The sequence below is a fragment of the Acomys russatus genome, chromosome 16 (assembly GCF_903995435.1).
Source record: "Acomys russatus chromosome 16, mAcoRus1.1, whole genome shotgun sequence".
In the NCBI taxonomy this organism is placed as follows: Eukaryota; Metazoa; Chordata; class Mammalia; order Rodentia; family Muridae; genus Acomys; species Acomys russatus.
In genome coordinates, this window is record NC_067152.1 from 6087360 (window position 1) to 6102238 (window position 14879).

Below are 14879 nucleotides of genomic sequence, written 5' to 3' on the forward strand. Positions count from 1 at the left end.
CTGATGGCCTATAGCTAGGCAGGAGAGGAAAGGCGGGACTTCCGGGCAGAGATAGGAACCGTGGGAAGAATTGAGAGGTGCAGGAAATTCGCCAGACAGACAGGGAGTAAGTCAGACATACAGTGACTGAATGAGAGGTAACGGGCCACGTGGCAGGCACGGACTAGAATACAGATGGGTTAATTAAGTTATATGAGCTAGTTGGGAAATAGCCTGAGCTAAGGCTTAAGCTTCCATAAATAATGAACAGCCTGTGTGTCGCTATTCAGGATCTGGCGGTTCGAGACAGTCTGGTGATAAATGGTGTCCAACGTGGTAGCAAGAGAAATCCAAACTCAGGCAGATTAAGGCATTAAGCCAAACCAGGCATGGAAGCCTTGGAAGCAGCTAGGAAGAGGTTTCCTAGCAACCAAGCAAGCCAGCCATCAAGGGCAGCAGGGAAGGAGTGTGGAGGCATGGCTCCTCTAAGAGCCCCTTTGGAGCAACAAGGCCAGCTGCTGGGCACTTGAGGAGAGGCCTGAACCTGAGCCTCAGGGCATAGCAAGTAACCTTTTCTGCTGGAGCTCGCTGGTGCTATCAGAGAAATGCAGCATGCAGAAGTGCAGCCCAGAGCTGGGGCGGATAGGCATGGCTGCCCGCCCATGCCTGCAGGTGTAAGGCGCGGCTCTCATGGAAGGCCAAATGGTGCCTCCAGCTCCCAGACCAGCAAGGGCAGCTTGCCAGACCAAGAGGAGGGGGTGGAGCCAGATGCCAAAGACTGGCCTGAGGAGCCTACAGAAACACAGAAAGGCAGAAGGAACGCTTTCCCAGAGCCATGGGGGTGACTGAGAAGCCTCAAACTTCTTAACTGGTAACGTATTAAGTTTGAAAACAGCAAAAGAATAAAGAAATGGGGTTTAGAAATCATAAAAAGAAATAATTAGGTTGGGCGTGGTGGTGCACGTCTTTAAATCAGATCACAGTGAGTTTGAGGCCAGCCTGGTCTACAAAGTGAATCCAAGACAGCCAAGGCTACACAGAGAAACCTTGTTTCCGGGGGGAAAATAGATTAGTTTGAAAATAATTAAAGTCAAGTCTATGAAGGAGAGAGTTAGAGAGATTAAAAAGAAAATATTTTCTGTGTTAGAAAAATGGAGAAAAGTGGGGGTTGGAGAGATGGCTCAGACAAAGTTAATAGCACTGGCTGTTCTTCCAATGGTCCTGAGTTCAATTCCCAGCAACCACATGGTGGCTTATAACCATCTATAATGAGATCTGGTGCTCTCTTCTGGAGTACAGACATACATGCAGGCAAAATACTGTATAATAAATAAATAAATAAAATACATTTGGTAATGATTACAATTTTATATATCAGAATAAGGGAGACTTAGATAAGGAAAGACCCGAGGAATGAATTACTGTTAAAGACCATAGAACAGAGATTAGAGGATTCTTCAAATCAGAATAAAGAACCTTCAGAAGAATCCAATCTGAAGCCTATGGCGACAGCAAAAAGAGTTAATTCCAGATGAACAAAGTCCACAAGGTTACCAAGAATCCGGGACGCAGCCCATTAGAGGCACTAGACTTAAGAGACATAAGAAGCAATAATATTTTATGGCACGTATTTACCTTACATAAAACAGATAATAACTGAGCCACGTAAAATCATATAACTCTGAGAGACTGGAGAGGTTTTTATGTCAGCCATATGAAAACCTGGCCCCGAACTATAATGGCTAAGGTGGTGGACAACTGATACCTATTCAAGATTTCAATGGGCTTTTGCCTTGAGTTCTGAAAAGACCGATTGTATGGTTGCACATTTGTTAGGAATCATGGTTGTATGAAAGATGCCTTTGCAGATTGAAAGTGATGGGGTACCAGCATACGCATCCAATAAAATGTATCTAATAAAAATCCAATAATAACCTGACCGGTAAAAGGATCCTGTAAAAAGATCTAGCTAGTTATGCTTTTAAAAGAGATGTTTATAGAGCAGAAAGGGAGACATGAAATCTTCCAGGGATTAGCCTAAGCTAGGTCCAGGGATACCACTGTACTGAGGGAATACTGGGATGTCCTTCCTACAGTGGGACCTCAGAAAGGGAAGAGGTGACAGATCCTGTTGAAAAAAGCTGAGGTGTGTGAGTTCAGAGGGGAAAATTCTGCTTTAAGGACATTAGCTGGGGGGTGGGGGTGGGAGGTGGTATACAACTGTGATCCCAGTATTCAGTGGGGTAAAGGTGGAAGGAGCTAAGGTTCAAGACCACTCTTGACTACATAGCAAGTTCAAGGCCAGCCTAGGCTACAAGAGACCCTGTTTCAAAAGCCAAAAAGGGAGAAAGAAAACAAAAATCTTCAAACCTCAGCTGGGTGTGGCGGTGCGTGCCTGAAGAGACCTCGATGATAGAATTAGACCTTGTCTTGAAAACAAATCAGAACAAACATGAAACAAAAGCCAAATAGGAGATTTGGTGGCACACTATCCACACCAGAGCACTCAGGAAGCTGACATAGGAAGAGGATGAGCTCAAGGCCGGTCTAGACTACATAGGGGGAAAAAGACCAGAGATCACAGGGGTGGGGAAACTGGCAGCATTTCCCATCCTACACAGGTGTAATAGTGAAAAGCACGCCTGACTTTTAGTGACCTTTAGTTCATGTCATTATCACGGCAGTCCTGTCAAAGGTGCAGCTGCTCTGCCTAAGTGTGCGGATGAGGAACCGAGGCACAGGGAGGCCAGTGGGGGCTGACTCCGTGGCTCCTCTTTGCTGTGATTGGGCTCCTCTCACCAGGTCCTGCTGGGGTTCAAGCAAGATGCTCTGACTCCGGTCTACCCTGGTGGCCAGTGAAGAAGCTGTGAGGGACGATGGGGAGCTCCAAGTCTGTCATAGGGATGCTGGAGTTTCACAGTCGAGAGCGAACAAGAAAGAAAACTGCGCAAGTTCTTTCCCTAGGGCTGTGCCCTGGCACAGAGGACCCCAGACAGACATAACTAGTGCCATGCACACTCAGACGCCGTGAATAAAGAATGCAAACCCTACCCTTCTGGGCATAAAATAAACTAGCTAGGCATGGTAGCAGGCTTGGGAGGCTGAGGCAGGTGGATCTCTGTGACATTGTGGCCAGCCTGGTCTACGCGGGAAGTTCTAGGCTAGCCGGCGCTACACAGTAAGACCCTGTCTTTAAAAACAAAGCAAAACAAACAAACAAAAAAAGCCATAAAGCTGGGAGCCTCCCTTTTCAGTCTCAGGAGACTAGATATGAAGTAGGCAGCTCGGATCTTTCAAATGAGGCCTGCTTTTATTCATTAGGCTCGTTCCAGTGCCTTGTCTGGGTGGTGGTGGGGATGTTAAGTCAAGCGTTAGAAACTGTTTCCAAGGGAGGACATAAAATGCCTGTTAATAAACCCTGAGGAGATTGTAGTAATGGCAGGATTTATACGCTGCCTGGGACAGCCCTGGGGGTGCGCAGTTTCTTTAACTATGCTGGATTCGGGCCACTATGATATTAGGCTTTGTGAGCAGAGAGCCGAAGCTGCTCATGAGGACAGGGGCAAGAGGGAAGCTGTTTGGGGCAGGAGGCTGGTGGTGGTCGGGGGGTTGGAGCAACACAGATGCCTTCCTGTACATGTCGGAGGCGTGTCATACCGGCCCAATCCTGAAAACCCAGTAGGGATTCCTAACAATGGTTGAAGCTTCCGAGGTCAGACTGGACAGATCAACTGGGCTCCCAAGGCCCTGGGGACTCTGAGAGGGCTCCCTCAGGGCCAAGGTCCAGCATGCTTTTTAAACAGTCACACCAAAGCTGTCCCCCAAACCCTGAAGCACACTCTCTCCCTGCCCCAAGGCCTACTAAGGCAGAAGTCCCTGGAACAGGCAGGTAACCTCCCTGGGGGCACAGGCAGGAATAGAGGCCCAAGGGGAGGAAGCAGGCCCTTCTTACCCAGGCCGGTCACCTTCCGAAGGCAGGTGAGGGCTTGCTGTAGCCGGCTACACTCCTCACTGCTGGCTCCCCAGCGTCGCAGCAGCTCCTTCGCCTTGGCCTCGTCCATCTCCAGCAGAGCATCCAGTGTGAGCTCTTGGGGAATCTCCTGGGGGGGCACAGAAGGGGCAGGAAAGAAAACTGAAGGGAGCAGTGAGGAGCCTCAGCCCTAGGCAGGGCAGGACTGGCCTCCCAGGGCAGGACTGGCCTCCCAGCTGAGTGGCAGGAGCCAGCTGCCGGCTCAGCCAGCCTCTGACTAGAAGCGGCCACTTGTGGAGCACACAGGCAGAGGGCTCTCACCCCCTCCCTCAGTATGTGGCAGAAACAGCAGCTGAGGTGGAGTGTCACCTTTGGGTTGGGGTTAAGAGGAGGAAGAAAACACCAGAAAAGTCTGGATGAAGACTCACAGCCTCTCTGAGACATTTATTTATTTTTACTCTTTCGGTACAGAAAAGTTGGGAGCTCTGACACCTTTGGTAGCTCTTCACAACTTGACTGCATATGAATCATAAGAGCAATCTCAAGATAAACTGCTTTTAACAAGGACAAAACAAAACAAACAAACAGCAACAATATAACAAAGACCCAAAACGTACTGACTTGTATTTAACTCAGTCAAAGTAGGTCAGCTAGACTGGTCATGGCCTGTTCATTCTGTCCACTTAGGAGGCTAACGCAGGAGGATTCCAAATTCAAAGCCTGCCCGGATCACAGAGCCAAGTCAAGGCCAGCTAAGGCAATTTAGTGAGACCTTGTCTCAAGAAAGTGAAGGCTGAGGTGGTGGCTGAGCCGACAGTGTGCCTAGCCAGGCACAAAGGCCCGGGTTCTAGCACTGCATAAACTTAGGCGCAGTGGCTTCCAGCTCTTAGGAGGTGGAGGCAGGATCGCCAGCTCACAGTCATCCTCACTCACACAAGTCTGAGGCTAGCTTGTGTTGCATAGGACTGTCAAAAAAAGGGGGGGGGTAGATGTTGGGGAAACAGGGCTGGATGTGTAAACTTGCAGGGTCATTGGGATCACATTATATCTGGAGAATAAGGTTCAACGTGCTACACTGCTGGACAAAATGCCTTGAGGGAGGTATGGGTGAGGCATCGAGATGGAGTTTGCCTGCAAACCGAAGGACCTGAGTTCAAGTCCCGGAACCCAGATAAAGGTAGAAGGTGAGGACAGACTCCATAAAGATGTCCCCAGACCCATGTACATGCATACTATAGTGTGTGCCTGTGCATGTGGCAGCATTCACATGTGTGATAGTATGTACACATGTGAGAGTAGGAGTCTGCGCACGTGTGAGTGGTAGTAGGCACATGTGCAGGCACTCTATACATGCACATTAATAATAAAATGAACTCAGAAAGCTATTTTAGAGTCAGGTGGTAGTGGTGCATGCTTTTAATCCCAGCCCTCACGAAGCAGAGTCAGGCAGCTCTCTGTGAGTTCAAGACCAGCCTGGTCTACAGAGCAAGTTCCAAAACCACAAAACAATAACAACAACAGCAGCAGCTGCTATTTTTAGGCCAGCAAAATGCTCAGACAACTTGAGGACAAGCATGACAACGTAAGTTTCATTCTTGGATTCCATAAGGTTGTAGCGGGATGCACCTATATGCAGACACACAGATACATGTGCACACATACACACACACACACACACACACACACACACACACACACACACACACACAATCTCCTTGGAAGTAAAGGGAAAAGTAGCTACAAGACACTTTTGTTTGTTTGGACAGAGATAGGGTCTTACTATGTAGACTAGGCTGGCCTTAAACTCATATTGATCTACTTGCTTCTGCTTCCCAAGTTCTGAGATTAAAGGCATGAGCCACCATGCCTGGCCTTAGGAGAGTTTTTGTTTGTTTTTTAACCTTAATTTTTATTTTATATGTATGGGTATTTTTCTTGCATGTATGTCTGTGCACCATGTGTGAACAGTGCCTGCAGAGGCCAGAAGAGGACACTGGATTCCCTGGAACTGGGGTTAGTTACAGACAACTGTAAGCTGCATGTGCGTGCTGAGACTTGAACCTGGGACCTCGGGAAAAGCAGCCAGCTCTCTTAACCACTGAGCCATCTCTTCACCCGCCTTCCTCTCCTCTGCAAGATGGCATCGGTCTCACTTAAATTCCAAAAGCATCGTTTAATACGGAGCTCTTTTATGTCCCTAGTCATCTTCAAGGACCCTCCCAAAGCTGCCCCCTTCCCCCTCCCCTGTAGAAACAGGCCAAATGGACTTTGGGATCTTTTGGCTACTGGAGATAATTCAACAGCATCTCTGTGCACAATATGTTCTTGTGGCTTTTCTCTCATTCATCTTTTGTCAGTTTATTCCTAGGGACTGTTACGGGGTGAAGGAAGAATTTCCTTCTGCCCCTAAAGTCACAAGAAACTGGATTCTGTCACCAACAGAAATATACTTGGAAATGGATTCTTCTCCCCCCCCCCCCCCCAAAGCTTCCAGAAAAAAGGCTGGCTAGCCTGGCTAACACCTTCTTTGGCTTTATAAGAGCCTATGCAGGGAAGGTTGCAACACTGGCCTGGGGCTGGGCTCCTCCCCACCCTTCCCCTATAGAGTGTGAACTTATACATACGAGTGCCTAAAGTTGCTAGATGGTACCCATCTAATACAAAGCGTGAACACTGAGTTAGCCTTGACTTCAAAGCTGGGCTTTTTCTCCCACCCAAGAAGTCCACAGATACAAAGAACAACAAACAACATCTATGGCCGCTAGGGCTAATAGCCCAGCCTGTGTCTGTCTGTCTGCCTGTCTGTCTGTCACATTTGCAGTAGCTGGGGTGACTGCACATCCCACATCAAGTAAGTCCAGAAAGCTTGAGTCTAGCTTTGTTTGTTTTCTTGAGACAGGCCTTATATACTATATCCCAGCTGGGCTGGAACCGATTTTGTGTTTTTGTTTTTGTTTTTTGTTGGTTTTTCTGAGACAGGGTTTCTCTGTGTAGCCTTGGCTGTCCTGGACTTGCTTTTGTAGACCAGGCTGGCCTTGAACTCACAGTAATCCTCCTGCCTCTGCCTCCCAAGTGCTGGCATTAAAGGCGTGCGCCACCACCGCCTGGCCTGGAACCAATTTTGTAGCTCAGGCTGGCTTCCCAACTCCAGGTGATCCCCCTGCTTCAAATTCTCAAGCGCTGGACTACAGGTCTGTACCACCACACCCAGATCAAATTATTGCAAAAGAATAATTTCACTGTCAGTGCATTCACGATGCTGCAAATCTTAGGTTCAAGGGTCAAACTGAACTGACTGAGCCTTGGAGACTCAGCGTGGGCCATGTCCCTCCACTCATAAATAGCGCCTGTGGCAGGTACCTGTGTCTCAGCAGTGGTTACTCCACCTCCAGGGCTCAGTATTGTTTGCAACAGAGTTCCCACCACAGTGAGGAAGAAGCAATACCGAGAAAGATCATCATCACTGGTCAGACGAACTCTTGGCTGTCAGAAATCCTTCTACCCATCATGTGAAACCCCACAGGAAACCGCCGCTGAGAGCAGCTCAGGGAGAGGAGGCGCACTTTCCCCGCTGCCCTCCAGTCTTCCTGTACGTCCCCAGCAACCGCTCGTCATCCCGTGCAGCTTGGGCATCCTTCCCCTTCATCCCCTTGGCGATATTGTTGGGATAGGGACAGATGACCTTAACCTCCACACAGTCGCACTTGACAGCAGAGGTGAGACGCAGCACACACCTGTAATCCCAACTCGGGACTGCACAGGAGAGGATCTTAAATCCCAGGCCTGCCTGGGCCACGTGGTGTGATCCTGCCTCAAACAAAACCCCCAAGACAACTAACTACACAAAGTAACATTCTTTCTTGCATGGGATGTCCTCAGCTGGTCACCCACAGACACCCACGCATGGGCACCCATGTACACACCCACATGTACACATTCTGCCAAGAAAGCTGACTCAGCAGCTTCCTGGAAGATGAGAGACATATGCCCCAGTAATGAGGGAGTCAGGCATGGGAACCCCAACTTCCAACCTAACTATAAAGCTAGTAGAAAGGTGTTTTTTTTTTTTCTCTTTCCTTTTTATTCCCTCTTCATCAACCACACCCTTTCAATTTATCAAACAAAATAATTACCTTCATTACCACCCACCCATTTGCCAGCAGGATATGCCCACTGCTGTGTGTGTGCCATCTCCACTTGAACTGACTCAGGAAATCCAAGCTGCTCGGTCCACATATCAAAGCTCTAAAGAGCACACATGACTTAAACAGCAGCCTGTCAGAGGCCAGGGCTCCTGCCACTGTCCCACACTGTCAATTGCTAACCTGGAACTCAGAAGCTGCCTTCTGGGGGAGAGGGTTACTTCCAAGTAACCAACTTCTACCTACATGCCAACAAAGCCACCCAGTAACACGGAAGGTCCTTTGTTCTTTATCTGAGTGAATTAACTAACTTCCCTGGAAAGAGAAATAATATGTTCAATTAGTTTAATTAATTTTGTTTAAGGAAAAAGAAAAAGAAAATGGATTTTTTTTTTATAGCTTTGAATTAGCTAGACGTGTTTCTCACTCCTCTGAAGGCTGGGGATCAACTGCCCCTCCTTGAATAAGGCAGGGCTGAGGCTGTTGTAGCCTCCCCTCACTAGCCCCCTCACCCCTGCTCTTCATGATTCAAAACAATGCTAAATGGTGGGCATGACCAAGCTGTGGGCAGCAGCAACACTGGACAAGAAAGCCACCCTAGACCCCTCTTACGCTGGAGCCTTCACCCCTACCCCAGCACCTGCTCAGCATTTCTGCCCAGTGTTTCGGCACGGCTTCTAGGGATGCAACCAGGCTGCTTAGCACTCCCATTTACACCAGTCTGCTGTCATCACCGAGTGACAGTCCTTTCTATCACTTCATCTCCCTGGCATGAGGAGGCAGATGGGGAACTTGAGGGGAGGCAGCCCTGGTCCTCAGAAGTTGCAGCAATGGAGCTATCTCTACACCTATCTGTTTATGATAAGGGGTTTTCTGCCACAAAGTGCAAAGGCTTACCAGAAAACCACCCACTGCTCTCAGTGTCATGGGGATGGAGAAAGCCAGGAAGGGTGCCAGAACTTCCGGCACTAAAAAAGGAAAATCAGCCGGGCGTGGTCACGCACACCTTTAATCCCAGCACTCGGGAGGCAGAGGCAGGCGGATTGCTGTGAGTTCAAGGCCAGCCTGGTCTACAAAGTGAGTCCAGGATGGCCAAGGCTACACAGAGAAACCCTGTCTCGAAAAAACAAAACAAAACAAAACAAAAAACAAACAAACAAAAAAAAAGAAAGAAAGAAAATCAGAACTGAGCTGGGCTTGGTGCACAGTGCCTGTTGCCTCAACTTGAAAGGATGAAGGAGGCAGGATAGCAGTTCAAAGCCAGCTGGGCTACATGAGGCCCTGGTTCTGTCTGATCTTCGAGTGGCTGTTTTTCACTTGGTGGCATCTGATTAAGATGAAAAGAGCCTGCGTTTGTGGACAGAGAGCAGCGGGCGGATGGAAGACTGAGACGATGTCCAATAGCGGATCTGACCAGTGACTTCTAAAGCCTTTTTGTGCTGGCACAGGAGGCCTGTCACCCAGCCGTGAGCACTCTGGGTGGCCAGGCTATCTCAATGAGCCAGCCACCCTGCACAGGAAGTGTGCGGCCAGTCCAATCTTAGGACTGATTTGGGACCCGATGTTAACCAAGGGAAGGCCCATGAGACACGCATGCTGGAATCAGAGGGACTAACAGAAGAAAGAACCTAGGGCTGCCCAGTCCCCACAGTGACGCGAGCCTCCCCAGCTTACCCGCTAGGAGTGGTCCTGCTATCATGCCTCAACCAAAGCAACTTAAAGCCCCCAGACCTCACCAACAGATGTGACCCCCCAAGACGGGTGCAGCACAGAGGAGTCTGTGAGGAAAGGAACGCAAATTAGAGTCACTCTGATATACACTGGACAACCAGAAGCAGGTTAGGGATCAGCTCGCCTCCAGCTGGAGGCGAGCTCATGGGGAGTGCCACTGGGAAACCCTGGCTGCCTGGAGAGGCTGCCTGGCTGCCTGCCCAGCTATGGCCATCTGAAAGCTAAGAGCAAAGTCGGCCTCCCTCTGCATGCCCCAGAGAGCTAGGGAAGGGATGGGGAAGGAGGCCACACTGCTTCTAGAAGAACTGCTGCTCACTCCAGCTGCTGAGCCAAGAAAAAATGTGCTAACTAGACGCTGAGAGAAGCCGTATGGCCAGCCATGGGCCCATCATGCCTTGGGGTTGGGTTTGCATGGCGCATGAGTAGGGGACCGGGAACACTGCCTCCTTGGCTCTGCCACTTTCCCTCAAACCATGACTTATGTTTTCCAGTGAGTGACATTAAATTCTCCTTCCTGGTAATAATGAGAAAGCAAGGCCAACTGCAAACTGAGGTCGCCCCAGCCTGTGACAATTAAGCCAGGCCATCAACAGGAGAAGCCTGCTAGCCTCTGTTCTCTGTAGCTGGAGGCGGGGAATGGTTTGGCCACATATGCCCCCATTCCCTGTCTCCAGCAGCTGGCAGCGGCTGGGGTCACAGGTCACACTGGGTATCAGATGGTGTCCTGGGACTTACCAGCAGCCACGGGGCAGCCTGGGTCTATACTTAGAAACTGTGCCGGCTGACACAGGGAGCCATCCAACACTCATGTGGGCCAGTGAGAGGACAGTGGGTATGCCAGGGGCCGTTCTGCTTGGCGAGGGCCACATACACACAAATGCGCTGGAACTCCAGCCAGAATTGAGGGGACGGTTGGAGTGAGAGCCTAGTCAGGTTGAGTTCGTACACTGGGGATGAAAGCAGTTGTGAGGGGCTCCCGGGGGGTGAAGAAAGGCTCCCAAAGGGTGGGGGCTCCTCCCCCTCACACCTTTAGCCCCACCTCTGCCTCAAGCTCCTCAGCAATGCCTGCTAGCTCCCTTACTGCTGCTTTCTACTACTGCCTGGTACAGCTTTCCAGCTCTAGGCTGCACACGGTGTCACAGTCCAGCCTCTGAGCCACCTGCCAGGGCCTGTCTCACAGCAGTCTCGCAGCTCCAATTCCCTACACAGACACAGAAAGGCCCCTTCTACTTTGCCATGGCTGTACCCAAACATCCCAATGACAACATGTAGGTGTGGCCATGGTCAAATGACACTCAGGGACACTCAACTGTCACAAAATATTTTGTTCTCCCCCTCCACCAGTTAAAAATGGAAAAAAGAGGGGCTGGAGAGATGGCTCAGTGGTTAAGAGCAGTGGTTGCTCTTCTAGAGGTCCTGAGTTCAATTCCCAGCAACCACATGGTTGCTCACAACCATCTATAATGAGATCTGGTGCCTTCTTCCGGTGGGCAGGCACACATGCAGACAGAACATTGTATACTTAATAAATAAATCTTTAAAAAAATGGAAAAAAGAAACAAACAACAACAACAAAAAACTTCATTCCTTAAACAATGGTGGACTAGATTTGGCCTATGGACCACAGCTTGCTCTTCGGTCCTGATCATGTGGGTTTATTCAGTGGCTCCATAATGCTCGCCAGCTCTGTTAGGCGTTATCTCTCAGAGCCCTGGGCCTCACTGTCCCTCCTTTCCTGCTTCCCCTTGCACTGGCATCCCTGGGCCACCGCGGCACATCCGCAGAAGGGGGTCATCCAGGACAGCCTTCTGGCCAGACCCACAGCCTGTGTCCATCAGCTTTGACGTCACCGGTACACATTTCCAAGCAGACCCATTCTACTGCCAGTTGAAAATGGCCAGGCACGGCCCATGAGAGAAACACCCAAGTACTCAAATTTGGGGGGGGGGCTGCTGTTTCCCTTACTCCCCACCCTCCTTAAGTAGAGAAGGTTGTAAGTTCAATGTCAGCTTAAGCTATAGAGGGAGACCCTGTCTCAATAGACCCCACAGTAAAGCTCAAGCCAAAAGTGTAATATAATAGCCTGTTCAAGACTGGGTTCAATCTACAACGTGAAACAGCAGATGACACCACAACAGCCCTGGAATACCCTTTCCGCTAGCCAGAGACCAGATGAGAGCCTGCTGAGGGTTAAGAGCACTTACTGCTCTTGCAGAGGACTGGAGTTCAGTTCCAGGTCCTGTGTCTAACAGCTCACAAGCACCTATAACTCCAGCTCCACAGGGATCTGACACCTCGGGCCTCCATGGGGACCCGCATTTGTGTGTGTGTGTGTGTGTGTGTGTGTGTGTGTGTGTGTGTGTGTGTGTGTGTGTGTGTATGTGTGTGTGTAACACAGGGTTTAAAATAATAAAAGTAAAAAAATTTTTTTAAATTAAAGACCCTATGAAAGGAAGTCTTGGGGTTAGGGTACACTATAGCCAAAGAGCTACATTAACCGTTACGTGACACTTTGCTTCTGGGGAACTGGCAAGCGAGAAACTCCCATTCCACACTAAACAGGGTTGTGCAGAGGGGCCAGACCTGAGTTGGCCAGGTTCAGTTACTCAGCCCCGGCCCTCCCCTGCTCTAGGGCACAGCTTCCCAGATCTTTAGGCATCCCTGGTCTCCTCTGTTGATGCAGCAGGCATGAGGAATGAGAGAGTGACAGCTGGATGACATATAAACACATGCTGTGCCACCACACCAAGTGGGGAGCTGTACCACAGGCCTGAGCGGGGTCTGCCCCAGCAGTTCAGGGTGCTGCAAAGGGCCAAGAGCTAGTCTGAAACATTTCCTACGGCCAGCCAAGCCCTCCTAAGAGACAATTAAGCCCCTGAGATAGTACAGAGACATGGCCATGCCTCCAGCCATCTTTACTGTCTGCTGGGCCCTGCCTAAGTTCCTCCCCCCATTTTCTCTGTACCAAGGACTAAACCCAGACTCCTGCATGTGCTAAGCAAGCATTTTACCAGTTATGTATATGTCCAGCCCCAAATCCCCCCACCTACCTCTGCCTCCTCCAGGTCTGCAGGACGAGGACTTGGCGTACAGCCTGCCAGTGTGGCAAGTGGATCACGGCTGCATGCTGGACCCGGCTTTTGTCCTGCAGGACCAGAAACCTAATCACAGGCCCCCCCCCCCCCCCCCCGCAGATCGCCACCATCAGTGGCCAGCATGAGAGGTCTGTCTTCTGGGTAGTTTGTTTGTCTGTCCCAGCAGGGAATGAACTAGCATGAAGGCAGGAGCCCAGGGCTGGAGAACTGAGAAGCAGACTCTCTGCCTACAGACAAGGGGTGCATTGTCTAAGGCTCCCCAGGGGCACCCAAACAGGGAGCCTCTAGAGATCTCTCAGGAGACCTTGGGGAAAGCAGCCTTCTCTGTAGTTTTCCAGGGCCCTGCAGCAGCACTGGGCCCCAAAGCTAGGGGAGCCCAACAAAGCTTCTGAGAGGATGGCTAGGACCCAAGCCAGGGGGCTGTCACCATGGCTACCAGGTTCTGAGGATATGAAAGGAGCCAATGGATACCCAATAAAATGGGAAGAAACCCAATGCCTGCCAAAATCAAAGGCAGACTTCAAAGGGACCCTAGAGATAATGCGGCCCCAAAGTGAATTTACAGAGGGAAAAAAACCAAAACAGGATCCAGAGGAGGAAACCTGCCTGTATCATCTAAACAGGGACAAGGCCCTGGTTATCTGCACCCACAGGAATCAACACCAGAATAGGCTGTGCCTTCCACGGCGGCCCTCACCATGTCCGTGCACGAATGGAGGCCGCAAGAGAGTGAAGACAAGACAGAGACGGACAGATAGACCAGCTGGGGTCGGGTGGCTGGGGCTGGTAGATGGAGAAACTGCAGAACCTTGGACACTCGGTGTGATTGTTACACAGAGCTGAGCAGGGAGGAGGCGTCACTGCATCCAGCTGAACGGCGATGCAGGGTTAGTCTATACAATAAACAAAAAGGCAGGCTTATGGGATACAGCTAGATCAAGGAGTCAGGCTTGGCTAATCCAGGTAGGAGCCATGTCTGTAGGGGAGGTGTCTTAAAGCCATAAACATGGGGTGGGGGGTGGTTGGCTTATGGTAGGCGGTCTCTGCACGCACTGTTAGCACTTGCTCTTAATCCCCCAAGGAAGGCTCTGACATTTCCCTCTAGCCTCACTCTGTGGAGAAGGGACCCCGAGGCTCTGCTGTCCTTGGCATGGCTGTGCCCACATGCACTCAGGACTTCACCCACTCAGGGTTTTCCCAGCTCCCGGTCAGCCCTCCCTACCCGGGTGTCAAAGCCCCACTCCTTCCAGAAGCCGAGGGGAAGTCCCCAACCTCTGTCCTGAGCCTCTTCTCCAAAGACAACTGCCCAAGTGGTGCCAAGCCACATGCTGGACTCGTGGGACCAGAGCTCTATGTAACCCAAAGCCACCAGTCCTGAGGTGTCATTTTAGAGCCTGCCAAGTCCCTAACACAGATGACGGCAGAAGGGAACAAATCTTGCCCGCCCTACCCGCCCCCACACTTCAGTGACAGGTACACTTTTTATTATAGCAAGAAGATGGAAACCTTAAAGCGCCAGCTATACCCAACACCTGGCTTCCAAGACAACGTCTAAGATGGACAGGAGCCACGGCCCACTGATTCTTACTCAGCTTCTCAACACGTTTCTTCCTTTCCAACAAGATTATAAACACAGAAATAACAACCATGGGTACCGCCACCACTCAGTAAGTGGCCCAGGCATAAATGTTTGCTGGCTATAAAACGCGAGGCTTATCCAATTACTCATCTTGGGCCATAGCAATTCGGGCCTTGGCTCCATTTCACTACAGTCGGCTCTTAGGTTCTCTGTGTGGCCCAGCTTCCCTGTCCTGACCGACCAGGAGACTAAAGGGCAAGGCAGGCTCATAGGAGGAACAGGTCAGCTCCTGTAGATACAGCAGACTCAAAACAAGTGTGTCCCGTTTCAACCAGACGCATGAAACAACCAACCTCTTCATTATAAAGATAGGAGCCATCAAC

General features: G+C 50.3%; 1 protein-coding gene across 2 annotated transcripts in view; it reads right to left on the minus strand.

The window, feature by feature from the left end:
• Ksr1 (kinase suppressor of ras 1) overlaps positions 1–14879 on the minus strand; it is a 139867-nt gene that overhangs the window by 30433 nt on the left and 94555 nt on the right. For both annotated transcript variants that reach the window (XM_051158086.1, XM_051158088.1), the window contains one exon: positions 3932–4079. In XM_051158086.1, coding sequence (XP_051014043.1) covers positions 3932–4079 — 148 coding nt within the window. The remainder of the gene's footprint in view (positions 1–3931; positions 4080–14879) is intronic.